At 40.1% G+C, this 19,171-nt stretch overlaps 1 protein-coding gene across 1 annotated transcript; it reads left to right on the top strand.

The window, feature by feature from the left end:
- Nucleotides 1–6,031: 6,031 nt before the first annotated feature.
- Nucleotides 6,032–18,791, top strand: LOC124079748 (zinc finger protein 345). Its single transcript, XM_046425443.2, has 4 exons — nt 6,032–6,183; nt 7,832–7,981; nt 14,435–14,561; nt 16,047–18,791. Exons 1-4 carry the CDS (start codon nt 6,046–6,048, stop codon nt 17,750–17,752), a joined length of 2,121 nt encoding a protein of 706 aa, XP_046281399.2. The 5' UTR covers nt 6,032–6,045; the 3' UTR covers nt 17,753–18,791.
- Nucleotides 18,792–19,171: the final 380 nt, after the last annotated feature.

Raw genomic sequence — 19,171 nt, 5'->3', positions numbered from 1 at the left:
ACCATGGGCCCATTTGTAACTTATCTTAAAAATGTAAATATCTCTGTGAAGCTCAGCTCAAGGCCAGAGGCCTTGTTTGCACATTTCTTCAAAGTACTATGCTGGATACATTTGTGAAAAACTAGTAAGGGGGTGTCCAGCACCTGGAGGGCTGGTATCTTCTCGGCCAGTGGCCAAGTAAACAGGGTGACATGAACATAGGAAGTTTATCTACAATGGACTCTTTTGCTGACAGTCCTAAAATCAGCCATGGTGAAGAGGGCTTTTCTGTGGATAAAGGGGGTGCCACTTCAATTCCCCCCATTAATGATGCTCCCCATAATTTAATCCTTTAAATTTAAGAGCATCATTAGCATTATCTTGCCTTAAAGCCTTATACAATGCCAAAACCTTAGTTGTTGTCATCTTTTCAACAGCACCTTCTATGGTGGACCCAATAGTTTTAGTGCACAGTGGAGCCAAACATGGGAGCAGTAAACAGGATAACAGCGGAATACCCACTATACCAGTTAAGGTTTTAAATCTACCAAGAGTTGAAAACCATCTCCCAAAAGCATGTTTGGGACCCAAAGTTGAATGCCCTTCTAGTATGAACTAACACAAGTGCCGGTTCTCTTGTGTTGTGACTATATCCTTAACTGTTTGTCTATTGTCATCCATTTGGATGCAACAGTCTGAGCTGTTGAACTCTCCACATATATTTTTTCCTCCACTAGTAGGTAATCTAATGCCAAGCAGTTTTGACAGATAGCCACTCGCATCTGGTCTGTTCTGTGGCCAGGAGGTCAAAGGCTGTGGGAGTCTGATAATAATAATTTCTAGTACAGCTTGTAAGTGAATGATTCTGTTTAACACGTAAATAGGAGTTCTATAACTCCAACTGCCATTGTGTGCCCAGGTATCTGGAGCATAAGTGGCAATGATCCTCTGGGGTGGCCAGTTACTTTCACCCCAAGATTGGTGACTTCCTAAATCAGGTTTCTTTCCAATGGACCTCCTTTTTTCTCCAAACAGTCACCCATCTATAGCATTCCTCTGGTGGGACAGGTCCTAAATATATGTTTTACCACCTCTTGGTTATAGTGGATCGTCTTGACACATGGTTCTCATGAGCTCCATGGTTGGAATAGGAGTAGGGCAGAACCTCTTAAGGTTATCAAAGGAAACCAAACTGGATAATAGACTAACATTTTGGTTAGCATAGGTTAAACAGCATGAATTAACAGAGCCAAACTAATAACCCCAAACAAACCGTAGAAAGCTTATGTAAGCAAGATAAAAAAAAAAAAAACTATAAGTGAGATTTTGTTACCCAGAGTCCAGTCAGTAAGAGTTACTGTTATCAAACCAGTAGTAAGAACCAGAGAACTGTGCACATATCCAGAAGCCAGGGGTGGCAATGCATCACAGTAGAGGAACTATCTCAGAGGTTGAAAGAGTCCATTAGTCCTGGGGGGAAGGTTATCCTTCACTGTGTATCAACCAGCCAGTCCCTCCTGTGTGGCTGAAACAGGGTCCTAGTCTCCTCAAGCTTTGGCCATGCGTAGACCAGTCAGCTTCCGGAGTGACTGGAGCAGGCCTGTTGTCCTTCTGATCCTCAAGCTTCTCCAGTGCTCCTTTTTCTTGGGGATGGTCAGCTTCAAAGGCGTAGCAGCATCTGGAGAGCACTCCCAGGCCGCAGGTGCAGGCGTGAGTCTGGTGTGGTGAATCCAGGGACCTGTCTTTGCAAACTTGACTGTAGTTGGGGGGGATAAAATAACAGGGAAAGGGCCCTTCCAAACAAGTTCAGGAGCTGAATATTCCATTCTTTGACCCAGACTCAATCCCCAGGCTTGAAGGAGTGTGCACCTGGGTGAAACTTACTGGCAATCTTCTCTAACCCATTGGTTGAGAACCTGTAAAGTTTTCCCTAAGACCTGAAGCTGTCGACTCAGGGTTAATTTTCCTATCTCTCTTAAGTCTCCCTGTAGTCCCCTAATAAGGGGGGGGGGCTCCTATATATTATCTCAAAAGAAAAGAATCCAGTCCTCCTAGTGGGAGTGGATCTAATCCACAACAGTGTAATAGGGAGAAGTTCATCACAATGTGAGTGAGTCTCCTGACACCGCTTACCCAATCGAGCCTTAAAGTCCTGTTCATCTTTTGAACTTTACCAGAACTCTGCAGCCTATAGGCAGAACGTAACTTCCATCTGATATTTACACTCTTGGTCAGTAATCATATCACCTCTGCCCCAAAGCTGGCCCATTGTCTGAGCCAATGATTATGGGGACACCTTACCCTTTTCAGTGGGGGTGGGAAAGGCTTCCACCCAGTCAGAGTATGAACTCACAAAAAAAAACAAAAGTTACTTATAGCCCCGTGAGCGTGCAAGTTCAGTGAAGTTTACTTCCAAGTGTTCAAAAGGTGCTCCTCCTATACTTTGGATTCCTGGTGAAGGCTTTGGCCCCTGACAAGGATTGTTGTGAGCACAAACCTCACATTGTTTGCAGATCATCCAGGTGATGCTTGTGAGCTGGGGATCATAGAAATGTTGACTCAGAACTGTCTCAAGTGCTGTATGTCCAACATGTTTTACTGCAAAACTGTCTGATAAAGGCTGGGGCTAGAATCTCCGGGATGGCTATTCCGGCCATCAGGAAATCTCCACCAGCCACCTGGGAGAGAATTTCCTTTTTCAGTCTTAAATCACTTTTACGTTGGGAGTGTGTTGGCTCCCTTTCTGTTAGCTAGTCAGCCAGGCAGAAGGGCAGCATTTAAACCTGGGACTGGATTTTCTTCCCGTTTCTTGCAGACAGCTAACCTGGCCTCTCTGTCAGCTCTCCGGTTGCCCTGAGCAACCACAGTGTTTCCCTTTCGATGACCTTGGCAATATATAATCACGACCTTCCTGGGAGCCCACAGTGCATCCAAAAGTTCAAGAATTCCTTGCCCATACATCATGCCTTTTTTTCCTCCTGAGTTAATGAGCCCCTTTTCCTTACATAAGGCCCTATGAACATGAAGGTAGCAAACACATATTTTGAGTCTGTAAATATCCACACAGACTCCTGCTGTCAACTGAGGTGCTTGAATCAAAGCAATAAGTTTTACTTTTGTGCTGAAGTTCCCTGAGGCAGATGTTCTGCCTCAACAGTGGAGTCCAGAGTGACCACTGCATATCCAGCCAAACATACCTCATCTTTTATAAAACTGCTTCCATCTGTGAAGTACTCTGCATCAGCGTCCCCGAGGGCTGCTCTGCTGGAGAACACTTCATCCATGACCTCAACACATTTGTGATCAGGTTTTCCAGGTCCAACGGGCAGCAAAGTTGCTGGGTTTAGAGTTCTGAGGACCTCAACGTGGATACGTGGGTTTTCACATAACATGCCCTGATATTTGACCATTCTTTCATTAGTCAACCAATAGTGTCCTTTATATTTTAACGATGTCAAAATTGAATGAGGAACTCTGACAACCAGTTCTTGTCCCATGGCCAGTTTCTCAGCTTCCAACACCAGAAGAGCTGTGGCTGCAAGGGCCCATAAACAAGGTGGCCAGCCCTGGGCTACAGAGTCCAGCTGTTTGGACAAATAGGCCACTGGACGGTGCCATGCCCTCAGCATCTGAGTCAAAACTCCTATAGGTACTCCAGACAGATCATGGACATACAGAAAGAAAGGCTTTCTGAGGTCAGGGAGCCCTGATCCAGGTGCACAGGTGAGTGCTTGTTTAATGTCCTCAAAGGCCTTTTGCTTAGTTGACCCCCACATCAGAGGATCCCATTCTTCCCCCTTTGTGGCTTCATAGAGGGCTTTTGTCATAACTGAAAGTTGGGGATCCATACATGTCTGAACCCAGTAGCCCCCAAGAATTCTCTAGTCTGATGGCAGGTTGGAGGGACTGGAATTGAGCAGATCTCCTGTGTCTTTTGAGGCCCAGTTGCTATTGTCTGTTCTGTTGCCGAGTCAGATGGTAACCAAGGTATTTGACTTTTTTCTTGGTAGATATGGGCTTTTAAGTCAGAGTCCAGTGCTGTCCCAAATATGGTGTACTCAAGCCCCTGGGAGGAACTGCCATTTAGGGAAGGGAGACATACATAGAGCGTCTGGCACTTTAAGATGCAGGAATTTTTTTGTTATCTCCCAGTGCAGGATCTTGGCTGCCAGGATTCTCCAACTCTTAAATCTAATGTGAATCTTAGCAGAGGCTGATGACCTGGGGCATCATTTGTGTAAAAGGCACCTATGTCAACCTCGCTGTGGGCCATCTGCCAAGGTTGGAGGGCAGCAGTGCGGTTCCATTCAGGTCCCAGTGTGGCAGCCACATTGTGCCCACCTAGGTGTTGCTCCTTGTCTGCGTGGCTTTCTCCTCTTGTCAGGTGGGAGCCTGCTCTAACTGTCCATAGTAGCTGTCCTGCTTGTGTTCTTGCTCAGTGTGCCTGGGTGCATGGGGCTCTGTGGCCCTTCCTGCTAGTGGCTCACAGCGTGTGGCTTGGAGCCAGGGTGGCATGTCCTTTTGGAGTGAGCACCCTATGGCCCACTACTGGCTGCTAACATGAACATATTCCTGGTTCATTTGGAGGCTTGCAGGAGCTGAGCCCTCCTGAAGCGCTGGGTCCCGAGCATCTGATTTAGTTCTGTGTCTATGGGACCCCTGCCATATTTGTCAATCATCCACTTCTGAGCAAGTGGAAGAAACTGTTCATTCCTTCTCTGTTCAAGGCTTAGCATTTGAACATGGCAGGGGGTACTTGTCTGCCAGGGCCATTGGGGACTTCCCATTTTGTCTGGCCACACTTTTTTTCCTTATAAACATTTGTAGCACTGGCTTTGTTCTACTGAGACCCCCCCTTTGAGTGACCTCTGGGTTTGTGGTGAGGGCAGCTGTAAGGAGATCCATCCTCCACTTCATCTTTCTGGTCTGCCTGTCTTTGAGTCTCTGGATCTCGACTGATGAAAACTGTGGTGTCCACCTTCATCAGCTCACTGACACACTTCTCAGTAAAGCCCTCTAGGATTGTAAATTTTGGCAAAGGGCTCCTTGAGCCTGTCCCACAAAGGCTGCACTGATTACCTGTTGCTTCAGCCTGTGCATTTCTTCACTAACAAACTAGCACTGTGGCTGCTACATTTGTATGTGCCCCTCCAAAATACTGTAGGGACAAATGAGGCCAGGCACCGAAGACAGCAGGAACAGTTTTATTTGGCTGCAGCCAGGTTCAGAGGGCACAGCTTTTGCTGTAATCAATCAATCCCCTGAACCCCGAGTTCAGGGAGTTTCAGAGTTTTATACCCAGTGTGTAAGGGGAGGGGCCCAGAAGTTCACAGTCTGCAGAAGTTCACATAAAAGCAGCTTTTTCTCTCACTGTTCTGGGCAAGTTAACCCTTCAAGGAAACACTTGAGAAGGGGAGAGCTTCTTCTCCCCTTTCTTTCCTCCCCCTGCCAGCTGTGACCATGGGCCCATTTGTAACTTATCTTAAAAATGTAGACATTTCTGTGAAGCCCAGCTCAAGGCCAGAGGCCTTGATTGTACATTTCTTCAAAGTACTATACTGGATACCTTTGTGAAAACTAGTAAGGGGGTGTCCAGCACCTGGAGGGCTGGTATCTTCTCAGCCAGTGGCCAAGTCAACAGGGTGACACGAAAATAGGAAGTTTATCTACAATGGACTCTTTGGCTGACAGTCCTAAAATCAGCCATGGTGAAGAGGGCTTTTCTGTAAAGAAAGGGGGTGCCACTTCAAAATGACTTCAATTTCCTAACATCAAAACCCAACAGAACTTAGAATTCTGGTCACCCTAACCCTGACCCAATGCCCAGACCTCAAAAGAAAAACAAAAAAAGACAAAAGCTGCAGCCCAACCCTGCCATTCTGGCCGCCTCCTCGCCTGTCACTCAGAAAGAAGGCTCGCTGGGCTCAGGCTGGGGAGGGCGGAGACTGACGGACGCCCCGTCCAATCAGAAGCCCCCGTGCTGAGCGCTGTGCAATCCTGAGAGCTGTCCAATCCTGAGAGCAGCCAGCGAGCAGGGGGCGGGCTTCCGCAGTCCGGAAGAGATTTATGTCTCCGCGGTCTGCGCTTCCCCTCAGATTCCTGCAGCTGGACTCCAGGCTTCGCTCTTCCCAGGACCCGGGTGGCCCTCCCAGTCAGGGGCCGAAGCTCCCCAGGGCAGGCTTGTCTGCTGGGCACCAGGAAATGGTGAGTGTGCGGTGGCCCCTGGTGCCTGGACCGGGAGGCTCGGCCGCGGGACCGGCTGTGGCGGGAGCCCGAGCTGCCCACCCGACTCCGGGCGCTCTCTGAGACCACAGGCGTGAACCCATTGGGGACAGCGCCCCTCAGTCCCCCGGGCCAGCCGGGTGGGGAGCGTGACAGTGGCGGACACCCCTCGCGGCCTCCCCACCCCCGGGGGCAGCCTCAGCCCCTGCTCAGGTCCTCTGTGGCAGGGGAGCGCGGTGCCCGGCCTCTTCCCGGCTGAGGTGGAAAGGAATCATGGTGACATGTTGATGGGGTGATCCTAGATGAACCTGGGGGAGCGGCCGTCCGTATAAGGAGGGATTTTATCATTCAGTCTCTTATGTACTGATCTGTGTTTGCATTTTTTTTTCAAATTCTGCAGGTGTCCTTTTAAAAATATGCTTATATGTGATATGTGACATTTATATAACATCCATATAACACTGACACGGGGTTTCATAGTATTGGTCAGACTGTATGCAATATGGCAAAAAAAAAAAAAAAATGTGGCTGATTGCCAGAAATGGTTATTTCTGGATGGAATTTCCAGGGTGTCCTACTGAACTATATCCTCAGCCCTTTTTAAATTTTTACTTGAAAATTTAAATTTTTGACTTAGTTCTTAATTTAATTTTTAAAAATTACTACTGCCTTTCTTTTTTTTTTTTTTTTTAAATTTAGGTAGGGTTTCACTCAGTTGCTTGGGTCAGCTTCACAATTGTGATCTCCCTGCATCCTATCTCACAATTTCTTTCTTTTTTTTACGATGTTTTTTAGGTCATGATTTAATTTTATATATTGTTTTTATTATTTTTTTAAATACATGGTAACAGTGGAATGCATTATGATCCTTATTACACATAGAGCACAATTTTTCATATCTCTGTATATAAAGAATATTCACGTCAACTTATGCCATTATACATGGACTCATTTCTTTCTGCATTACAATTCTTAATACACGTAAGTACCACAATTTTTCATCTCTCTTTGTATGTAAGGTATGTTGACACCCAATTCAAGTCTTCATACGTGTATTTTGAATAATTATGGCGATCATATCATTGTATAATGATAACCCTCACATTCCACCATGCTTGCTAATCCCCTTCCCCCTCCATTTTCCTCCCACCCCTCTTCCCTATGTAGAATTAATCTAATCCTCCCATGCTCTTCCTCCCTACCCCACTGTGAGTTGTGCTGCTATGAACATTGCTGTGGCTGTGTCCCTGTAGTGTGCTACTTTTAGGTCCTTTGGGTAAATTCGGAGAAGAGGAATAGCTGGGTCACATGGTGGTTCCATTCCCAGATTTCCAAGGAATCTCCATACTGCTTTCCATATTGGCTGCACCAATTTGCAGTCCCACCAGCAATGTATGAGTGTGCCTGTTCCCCACATCCTCGCCAACACTTATTGTTGTTTGTCTTCATAATAGCTGCCATTCTGACTGCAGTGAGATGATATCTTAGTTTTTTTTTTTTTGCATTTCTCTGATTGCTAGAGATGATGAGCATCTTTCCATATATTTACTGATTGTATATCTTCTGAGAAGTGTCTGTTCAGGTCCTTGGCCCATTTGTTGATTGGATTATTTGTTTTTTCATCTACCAGGGTCTTTTAAGTCCTCTGTCCTGGACCACAGCTGCTTCATTTGATTCCTCACATTATGAAGCTTCCAGCATCTTGGACCAAGCGGTTACCAGTTTCCCAGTGTTGCCATCCTGCAGGCAAACATTTGGTGACTATTCCTCCCATGATTATGTGAGTAAATATAATAAGCTCCCTTGTATACAAACATCCATTTTTATGTATTTTATTCTCATTTTCTGAAGAACCCTGAAAAATACAGGCATATTCTTAACAAAATGTCTGGGTCATATGGCATCTCTAGTTTTAATTTTTTGAAAAATAACCCTTATAGTTTTTTAAAATATCTATTCAAGTTTATATTTCTGGCAAGGATGTCCACGTGTTTCCTTTCCTGCATATCCTCTGCAGTATGTGCTACCTACCAACATTTTGAGAATAGCCCACAAGCATGTGGTTATAGCTCATTGTGATATAACCTGAAGTCATAAAAATTCCAGAAGAAAACGAGAAGAATTCTTTACCATTCATGTTGGCAATGGTTTTAAATAGAACATGTTGAGAATGTGCAAGGAAAAACAAAGAGATAGGTGAGACTATATAAAGCTAAAAATGCTTCTATGCAGCAAAGGAATCAATCAATGAAATGTAAAACTAGACTGTGGGTAAAAGAAAATCGTTGCTAGCCACATATCTGGTAAAAGCTCAACATCCAAAATATATGAAACTTAGACAACTCACCAAAAAAAAAACCTTTAATAACCTAATTTAAATATGGTAAAATACTTAGATTCTGCCCTAAAAAGTAAACAAGTGTGTGAAGACTTATAAAAGCTACTCAAGATTATTAATTAGGCTAACTAAAATTATAATTTGCTTTAGCTTCTCTGCTTCATTTATCTCAGAGAATTATGTGTGCATACTCTCCGTCCTGCACAGGGCATCCTGAGACATTGTTCAATTCACAAAATGCCAGGTTCTCATTTCCCCACGTTTTGCTTGCTCATCATTCCACCTAATTGCCAAGAAAGTCTGAAGCCTGGAAAACAACCAAATATAGATAAATTGCAAGATAATCATCAACTTTGAAAATTACTTTAGGAATCAATAGAATACATTAGTAGACCCAGATGTGAAGAAATATAAAGTAGACCTACAAATTAACATTCCACTTAATTGCAAATATTTTTATGAGAAGCTGAAAAGCTGATCTTGGGAGCACACGCCCCTAGTCCCAGCTACCTGTGAGGCTACAGCAGGAGGAGGATTTGGGCTAAGGAATGTGAGGCCAACCTGGCAAAAACCCAGCTCCAAAAATCAACCCACCAAAAAACCAAATAGTAATCATATTTAAAAAAGATGCCTTCACAGTTCATTTCTACCAAACATGTAATAAGGAATCAGTAACAGTAATTCATGATCACATTTAAAAATAGAAGAAAATGGACTAATTCTTTCTGTGAGGCCAGAATTACCAGATAACACACATAAGAATGGAAATGGCAGACCGTCTTCTTATAGACGTTGACCCAGGTATTCAAACCCCTAGCAAACTGAGAATAACAACAAAAAGAAAGATGGGACTTCATGACCAAGAGGGACAATATGTAAGTTTCCAAAAATCATTTTGATAGAGAAAAGCTTTTGGCAGATCCCATACTTATGTCATTTATTGCAAAACCTATGGCCAATGAAGACCAGAGGACAATTCTTTTTCAATCCACTAAAGGGCAGCTATGAACTGTTTTCATATTTAATGGTGAGAACCTAAGTGTTTCACAATTTAGTTTTAGAAAAAGGAAAAAGTATGGTTTTCTGACTTCTAAATATTGTTCTGAGAATATTGAACAGCATTTTATACATCAAAAGTCAAATAGCACATGCAGATGATATTCTTATTTCTATAATATTTCTAAGCAATTTCCATGCACTAATGAAACATAAGACCTAAATTAGATCAATAATGTCATGGGTTAAGTGGTCAACATTAAGTCATGTAATTTATACACACTAGCAATGGGCAGTGTTAAAATTGAGGCATAAATCCATTCACAAATATAGGAAAAATAATTTAAAATGAAAGTTATAACAAAAGAACTGTTCACTGCAAAGTAAAAATAAAGGGGAAAGTAAAATGCAAAAAAAAAAAAAAAAATGGAAACAAAGTGGGAAAACAGCTAATATTCAATGATCAAAAGTTTGATTTTGTTAAAACCACAATATTCCACAGTGGGTCTGCAGGTTCAATATGATGAGGCCAAAATCCAAAAGTCATTTTGTAAAAATTACCCAGCTGACTCTAAAATTATAACAAATGCAAAAGAAATTAAATAACTCAATATTGAAGTAAAAATTGTGTGACTTTTATTGAAAATGTGCATTGCAAAAATACGTTGTGTAGGATATTAAATTTGGTTAAATACCTCTTAAATTGCTGATGACCAGTATTCCTCGTGCATGAAGTGAGGGTCTGTGTTAATGTAGGCAAGAATTAGGCTGGGGTTGACATTTGTCATCACAGGTACTACCTGCTGAGCTTGAGAATGTCGATTGCTTTCATGACAACTTTTTTCTGCCTCCCAGATCTTCTGTACCTTTCCTACCATCGATGTTCTGTCTCTTGTATTTCACCCAAATATATCCCAGTGGGTATCAGGTATTGAAATTCACATATATTCCTGCTCTTCCTGCAGCTGTGCACCGGAACAAAAATGCAATTCATTGTCTTGGTGAGTGGTGGAAAGGATTCGTCCTTGATCCTCACACAGGCTGAAGTGTGTTTGTTATTTTTATTTTTTGATTTAAAACAATGACAGTGGAATGTATCACAATTCTTATTACATGTATACAGCCCAATTTTTCATATCTCTGGTTGTACATAAGGGATGTTGGCACCAATTTGTGTCTTCATACATGTACTTTGAATATCGATGTCATAACATTCCACCATCACTGCTAATCCCCTGCCTCCTCCCCTCCCACCCCTCTAATAGAGGTAGAATTTATCTATTCCTCCCATGTTCCCCTCCCTACCCCACTATATTCATCCTCCTCATGTAAAAGAAACCATTCAGCATTTGTTTTTTGGGATTGACTAACTTCACTTCTCCAATACCATCCATTTACCTGCAATTGCCATGATTTTATTATTGCTGAGTAAAATTCCATGGTGTATATATGCCACATATTTTTTTATCCATTCATCCACTGAAGGGCATCTGGGTTGGCTCCAGTTTGCTATTCTGAATTGTGATGATATAAACATTGATGTGGCTGTGACCCTGTAGTGTGCTGTTTTCAAGTCCTTTGAGAATAGTCCGAGAAGAAGAACAGCTGGGTCAAATGGTGGCTTCATTTCCAGATTTCCAAGGAATCTCTATACTGCTTTCCATATTGCCGGCACCAATTTGCAATCCCACCAGCAGTGTGTGAGTGTACCTTACCGCCCCCATCCTCAGCAACACTTGTTGTTTGTCTTCAAAATAGCTGCCACTCTGACTGGAATGAGATGATATCTTAGAGTGGTTTTGATTTGCATTTCTCTAATTGCAAGAGATGATGAACATTTTTTCCATATATTTGTTGATTGATTCTATGTCCTTTTCTGAGAAGTATCTGTTCAGGTCCTTGACCCATTTCTTGATTGGATTATTTCCTTTTTTGGTGCTTAGCATTTTGAGTTCTTTATATACCCCAGACATTAGTTCTCTATCTGATGTGTGAGGGATAAAAATTTACTCCCAGAATGTAGGCTCTCTGTTCACCTCAGATTGTTTTTTTTTCCTGAGAAGAAAATTTTTAGTTTGAATCCATCCCATTTGTTGATTCTTGGTTTTAATTCTTGTGCTATAGGCATCTTATTAACGAAGTTGGGGCCTAGCCCCATGTGATGAAGATTAGGGCCTACTTTTTCTTCTATTAGATGCAGAGTCTCTGGTTTAAATCCTAGGTCCTTGATCCACTTTGAGTTGAGTTTTGTGCATGGTGAGAGATAGGGGTTTCATTTCATTTTTTTTGCAAATGAATTTCCAGTTTTCCCAGCATCATTTGTTGAAGAGGCTATCTTTTCTCCAATGCATGTTCTTGGCACCTTTGTCTCATATAAGATAATTGTGATTTTGTGGGTTAGTCTCTGGGTCCCCTCTTCTGTATCATTGGTCAATCTACCAGCCTGTTTTGGTGCCAATACCATGCTGTTTTTATTACTTTTGTTCTGTAGTATAGTTTACGGTCTGGTATAGTGATACCACCTGCTTTGCTCTTCCTGCTTAGAATTGCTTCAGCTATTCTGGATCTCTTATTTTTCCAGATGAATTTTATTATTGCTTTTTCTTTTTCTATGAGAAATGTCATTGGGATTTTGATCAGAATTGCATTAAATCTGTACAGTGCTTTTGGTAGTATGGTCATTTTGATAATATTAATTCTGCCTATGCAAGAGTAAGGTAGATCTTTCCATCTTCTAAGGTCTTCTTTGATTTCTTTCTTTAGGGTTCTGTAGGTTTTGTTGTATAGATCTTTCACCTCTTTTGTTAAGTTGGTTCCCAAGTATCTTATTTTATCTTTTTTTGAAGTTACTGTAAATGGGGTCGTTTTTCTCGTTTCCTTCTCAAGGCTTTGTCACTGATATACAGAAATGCCTTTATTTAATGGGTGTTGATTTTATATCCTGCTGCTTTGCTGAATTCATTTTTTAGTTCTAGAAGTTTTCTGGTGGTGCTTTGGGGGTCTTCTAGGTATAGAATCATATTGTTGGCAAATAGTGCTAATTTAAGTTCTTTTCCTGTAGTTACTCCTTTAACTTCTTTTGTCTGTCTAATTGCTCTGGCTAGTGTTTCAAGAACTATGTTGAATAGAAATGGTGAGAGAGAGCATCCCTGTCTTGTTCCAGTTTTTAGAGGGAATGCCTTTAGTTTTTCTCATTTAGAATGATGTTGGCCTGAGGCTTAGTGTACAGAGCCTTTATGATGTTGAGATATGTTCCTGTTATCTCTAGTTTTTCTAGTGTTTTGAACATGAAAGGGTGCTGTATTTTGTCAAATGGTTTTTCTGTGTCTCTTGAGATGATCATATGATTCTTATTTTTGAGTCTATTGATGTGATGAATTACCTTTATTGATTTAAATATGTTGAACCAACCCTGTATCCCTGGGACAAACCCCACTTGATCTTGGTGCACGACCTTTTTAATATGTTTTTGAATTCAATTTGCCAGAATTTTATTCAGAATTTTTGCATCGATTTTCATTAGAGATATTGGCCTGAAGTTTTCTTTATTTCATTTGTCCCTGCCTGGTTTTGGGATCAGGGTGATATTGGCCTCATAGAATGAGTTTGGAAGTGCTGCTTGTTTCTCTAGTTCCTGAAATAAATTGAAGAGTATTTGGTATTTTTGTAGTTCTTCTTTAAAGGTCTTGTTGAACTTGGCTTTGTATCCATCTCGTCCTGGACTTTCCTTGGTTGGTAAGCCTCTGATGGCATCTTCTATTTCATCATTTAATATTGGTCTCTTTAAATTGTGTATATTTCCTGATTCAATCTGGGAATATCATAGGAATTAATTCACTGTCTTCTATTTTATTGGGGTATACATTTTTAAGATAATTTCTAATTATCCTCTCTATTTCTGTAGTGTCTGTTGTGATATTGCCTTTTTCATCATGTATGCTGGTAGTTTGAATTTTCCCTCTCCTTCTTTTCATTAGCATAGCTAAGGTTCTGTCAGAGAACCAACTTTTTGTCAAGGTTTAATTGTTTCTTTTAATTCAATTTCAGTTCCAATTTTAATTATTTCTTGCCTTCTACTGCTTTTGCTGTTGATTTGTTCTTCTAGGGCTTTGAGATGAAGTATGAGATCAATGATTGACTTTCTCTTCTTTTAAGGAATGAATTCCATGCAATGAACTTTTCTCTTAGTACTGCTTCCATAGTGTCCAAGAGATATTGATATGTTGTGTCTGTGTTCTTGTTTTCCTCTAAGAATTTTTTAATCTCCTCCTTGAAGTCTTCTGTGACCCATTGTTCATTCTATTGTACCAAATTGATTCACTTGTTGAACTGCTTATAGAACTTGAGATATTTCAAGTTTGTCCTTTCACGAGGTGGAAGTGTCACGTTACATGTCTCCAAACATTAATATTTTATGAATATTTTACACATTGGGAATGTGTCATGGATGATACTTGAAACTAATTGTATTGGGGAGCTCAATCTATCTCATGGACACAAAGCAGAGAGAATAGCAACCAGACTGTCTTCAAAAGCTTTTTTACCACTCTTTTTGTCTCCCTTGGGCACAATCACCTTATGAGAATATCTCTGACAAGTCTGATTTGCATCTGGAATGTCTGCCAAATTTCACATTCAGTGATGGCAGAAGAGTTAGGAGTTGGGCTTTTATTAGGTGCTTGGATTATGGTATATATCCTTCACTTCACTCTGATATGGAGTATATATACTGTTTTTGGACTTGTGTATTTTCCTCTGAATTAGATAATGGAAAGTATCTTATGACATAATTAAAGTCACTCTCCTACATGACAGTCCGTTCTACTAACTCTTAATTCAAAACAAAAACTGAATAATGGTTTGGTGTGTGTGCTATTGATCTAACAATTTTTATTTCAGGAGCCATTGACATTCAGGGATGTGGCCATTGATTTCTCTGAGGAGGAATGGGAATGTCTGGATCCTGCCCAGCAGAATTTATATAGAGAAGTGATGTTGGAGACCTACAGCAACCTGGTCTTTGTGGGTGAGCATAACTTTCCCTCAAAATTCCTATTTATCATTATTTAATTTTCTTCCCTTGAAGTAGATCTTTTGGGAACTTCACCATAAGAATGAGTTTCAGATTTTTGCATTCAATAAAAAAGATGGGGTAGTTCTTGGTGCTGACAAGAAAATGTTAATGATGTTTCTTTTCGTCCTTAATGTTTTCCTTCATTGGCATAATATACATCCTTCACTTGACATATGGTTGACTTAGAGGAATGCAGTGATGTCAAATCCTGTGGCCCACATATAGCAGAGGACATAGTTGAGGTAGAGGAGGAAGCCTAAATTCAAAAAGGTTGATTGAGACATTATCCAGCAGAAAGGATTTTTGAGAAGCTTTGATTTCTTTCTCTTGTCATCGTAGAAGAACCTGTCCTGTGTTTTGTGCTTTAAAATTATCTAGTCTCCTGCTTTTCCTCCAGTAATGTCTCTGTACACTCAAATTAACAACAAAACTCTCCCTTTGCCTTGTGAGTGTCAATATTATCTGACAGCTCTTCCATCATTTTAAAAAATATTTTTAGTTGTTAATGAATTTCCCATTTATCCATATGTGGTGCTGAGGATCGAACCTAGGGCCTCACACATGCTAGGCAAGCCCTCCACCACTAGTCTACAATTCCAGCCCCTCTTCATTATTTACAGGAAATTTCTGCACATTTCTGGAGACCTCTAGGTCCACCCATTGTAATATATTGCTATCATAAGTCAGTTTCTCTAATCTTATTTATACATTTTTTTTTTCACTAAAATTTCCTTATCAGTGTTCTTTCTGATATGTGTAATGGATTTTCTGTGAAATTATTTGCCATGGAATGAATGTCAGATGGACAAAGACTGCTCTTTTGAGAGATGGTGTAAGTTGTAGTTGAATAAGAGGATTTGTAAAACAATACATCTGTGGATATTTACAATTTGGTTGGTTGATTTTTTCTTTATTTTTTCATTGTGTACAGTCGGTTCCATGTTATTACTGGGTTTCCTCATATCAGTTAATTCCTTCACAAATTAAGATATGCATGACTCTTGTTTGTATTGCCAATAATGTTAAATGTGCTTTTGCTTGGATAAATATTAAGCCTCGTTTGTCTATGACTTTTGTATTTTATCTTGATTGGCCTTTTATTCTGCCCATGTATGTAGAAATTGAAATTTTCTATATGTAAATGTAATGGGGTTTACCAAAATGAAAAATGTGGATACAAGAGAATGTATGGAGAAAGAGAGCACTATAAGTTTAGAAGATGTTGAGCAAGCCAATATAGTCTTTAAACACGCAGATACTATGACAATGATAAACCCTACAAATTTAAAAGAAAGGAGAAAAACATTTAGTGAAAGGTACAACTTGTTAAGAATCAGGGGATTTATACTGAAGAAAAGGCCTGTAAATGTAAAAAGTCTAGCAAAGCCTTAAAAGATTATTCAACTCTTACTCAACACCCCAAAATTTTTTCTGCAGAGAAGACCTACCAATGTGAAGAATGCAACACACTCAAGAATTTTACTCAACATCACAGTGTTCATACAGGAGATATGCCATGCAAAGAATGTGAAAAAACTTCTAATAAAAGCTCCAGTCTTATTTGTCACCAGTGGACACACATTGAAGAGATGCCCCACATATGTAAACAAGTTTGCGAAGCTTTTAATCAAAAACCAAGCCTAAAAAATCACCAGAGAATTTATACTGGAGAGAAGCCCTACAAATGTAAAGTGTGTGGCAAAAATTTTAATACAAAGTCACATCTTGATCGCCACAACAGGATTCATACTGGAGAGAAGCCCTACAAATGTAATGTGTGTGGCAAGAGTTTTAATATAGACTCAAATCTTGATCGCCACAACAGGATTCATACTGGAGAGAAGCCCTACAAATGTAATGTGTGTTGCAAGAGTTTTAGTCAAAAATCATCACTTACTCATCACCAGCGAATCCACACTGGAGAGAAGCCCTATAAATGTAAAGAGTGTGGCAAAGCTTTTAATCGCATCTCACAGCGTAATTATCACAAAAGGATTCATACTGGAGAGAAGCCCTACAAATGTAGAGAATGTAGCAAAGCTTTTAATAGCATCTCACAGCGTAATTATCACAAAAGGATTCATACTGGAGAGAAGCCCTACAAATGTAAAGTGTGTGGCAAAAGATCTAACACAAACTCACAGCTCAATTGCCACCACAGGATTCATACTGGAGAGAAGCCGTACAAATGTAAAGTGTGTGACAAGAGTTTTCATCAAAAACCATCACTTACTCAGCACCAGCGAATCCACACTGGAGAGAAGCCCTACAACTGTAAAGTGTGTGGCAAGAGTTTTAATAAAAAATATTCACTTACTCAGCACCAGCGAATCCACACTGGAGAGAAGCCCTACAACTGTAAAGAATGTGGCAAAGCTTTTAATAGCATCTCACAGCATAATTATCACAAAAGGATTCATACTGGAGAGAAGCCCTACAACTGTAAAGTGTGTGACAAGAGTTTTAGTCAAAAACCATCACTTACTCAGCACCAGCGAATCCACACTGGAGAGAAGCCCTACAACTGTAAAGAATGTGGCAAAGCTTTTAATAGCATCTCACAACTTAGCTGTCATAAAAGGATTCATACTGGAGAGAAGCCCTACAAATGTAGAGAATGTGGCAAAGCTTTTAATCGCATCTCACATCTTAGTTGCCACAAGAAGATTCATACTGGAGAGAAGCCCTACAAATGTAAAGTATGTGGCAAGAGTTTCATTAAAAAATCATCACTTACTCAGCACCAGGGAGTCCACACTGGAGAGAAGCCCTACAACTGTAAAGAATGTGGCAAGAGTTTTCGTCACAAAGCATCACTTACTGACCACCAGAGAATCCACACTGGAGAGAAGCCCTACACCTGCAAAGAATGTGGCAAAGCTTTTAGGCAAAGATCATCACTTACTCAACACCAGAGAATCCACACTGGAGAAAAGCCCTACAAATGCAAAGAATGTGGCAAAGCTTTTAATACTGTCTCTCAGCATAGTCGCCACAAGAGGATTCATACTGGAGAGAAGCCCTACCAATGTAGAGAATGTGGCAAAGCTTTTAATCAAAAATCAATACTTACTCAACACCAGAGAACCCATACTAGAGAGAAGTCCTATAAATGTGAAGAATGGCAAACCTTTTCAAATTGAAGATCATATCTTACTAAACATTATAGATTTTTTACTGCAGAGAAGTTTTACAAGTGAAAACATTGCATCGGTGTCTTTAAGCATGAATCAACCCTTATTTCACAGTAGTTCAACACTATTTCACACCAGAGATATGATAGCACAGAAATTATACAAGTGTAAAATAGGTGTCAGAGTCTCCAACAGTTGTTCACACCCTACTCAGCACCTCAGAATTCATACGAGTGAGAGGACATGTGGAAAAATTTTTGCAAAGCTTTTGGCCATTGATCAAACATTTTTGAAACACTGGAGGATTTACAGCATATAGAAACCCAAAGAATGTGTCCAAGACTGTATTCAAATTTCACACATTTTTAAATTTCTGACCTCATACCTGTAGCAAATGTGGAGTAGCATTTGTTCAAAGTATGTACCTTAGATAACAACAAAATATTAAAAAAACAACTTGACAAGTATAAAAATTTGTAAGTTTCTTATCTATAGCCCATCCCTTGAAGTATTTGGGACCTAGGAGGGAAAAAATCATTTAAATGTAGAAAATGGGTTATTGCTTTTGACATTTGCTGAAAATTTTCTTAACATCTTTAGCTGATATTGTAGAAATAAAGAAATACAAATATAGAATAGTGCACCCCTAAAAGGATATAATTTTACTATAAATCAACAGTTACTACATATTCTCATTTTTCTCAACTGGAGAAAACATAATTCTCATAGTTTGATTATTACAGAAGTCTCTTAAGGTTTATATGGAATTTAAAATTTTTGGTTTTTATGTTTGTACTTAAACTTAGGGACACTTAATCAGTAAACTGCATCCTCAGATTTTTTTTTTCATTTTTACTTAGAGAGAGAGTCTGCTAAGTTGTTTAGGGCTTCACCAAGTTATGGAGCCTGGCTTTTAACTTGCAAAGCTTCTCACATCCCTAGGGTCACAGGCATGGACCACCATGCCCATTTTACAGAGAATTTTTAATTATATTTGCATTATGGATGCAATTTGTTACTAAATAAAGTATGAATTTCTTAATGTTAACCTTGACATGCATTTAATGATGTTATTAGGTCACACATCTCCCACTATTCACTTTGCTAATGCATCAAATATAGCAAAACATTCTATTGGGTAAATAATGCTATAACGTCTCCCTTAATTATTTCATATAATTAATCAAGTTTTATTTGGGGAATATTATTTATGTGAATTACATATTCTTTTGTTTGTAATTATGCCAAAATTAAGTTACAGGAAGGACCTAGGAATACTAAAATGATGCCCAGATATCCCTAGTTTGAATTACAACTTTAACATTTCACCTTATAGAGTTGCAGTACTCCCTAAGGGATCTACAACTCTGGAGAGTTGCACAAGCTCCCAATCAGGGAGAGGAGAAAGACCCAAGAGACTAGGAGCCA

The sequence above is a fragment of the Marmota monax genome, unplaced genomic scaffold (genome assembly GCF_021218885.2).
Source record: "Marmota monax isolate L192 unplaced genomic scaffold, Marmota_monax_Labrador192_F-V1.1 WCK01_AAM20220418_F8-fsc00028, whole genome shotgun sequence".
Lineage (NCBI taxonomy): Eukaryota > Metazoa > Chordata > Mammalia > Rodentia > Sciuridae > Marmota > Marmota monax.
The sequence above is the reverse complement of the archived record's forward strand: the minus strand, read 5'-3'. Positions and strand labels throughout refer to the sequence as shown.

Bases quoted from the DNA above. Each gene is read 5' to 3' on its own strand.
- LOC124079748 (XM_046425443.2), top strand. From the start codon at position 6,046: ATGTCTCCGCGGTCTGCGCTTCCCCTCAGATTCCTGCAGCTGGACTCC. The intron at 7,982-14,434 runs GTGAGTAAATAT...TTTTTATTTCAG, and splicing joins ACTATTCCTCCCATGATTAT to GAGCCATTGACATTCAGGGA. The intron at 14,562-16,046 runs GTGAGCATAACT...TTTTTTCTGCAG, and splicing joins CAGCAACCTGGTCTTTGTGG to AGAAGACCTACCAATGTGAA.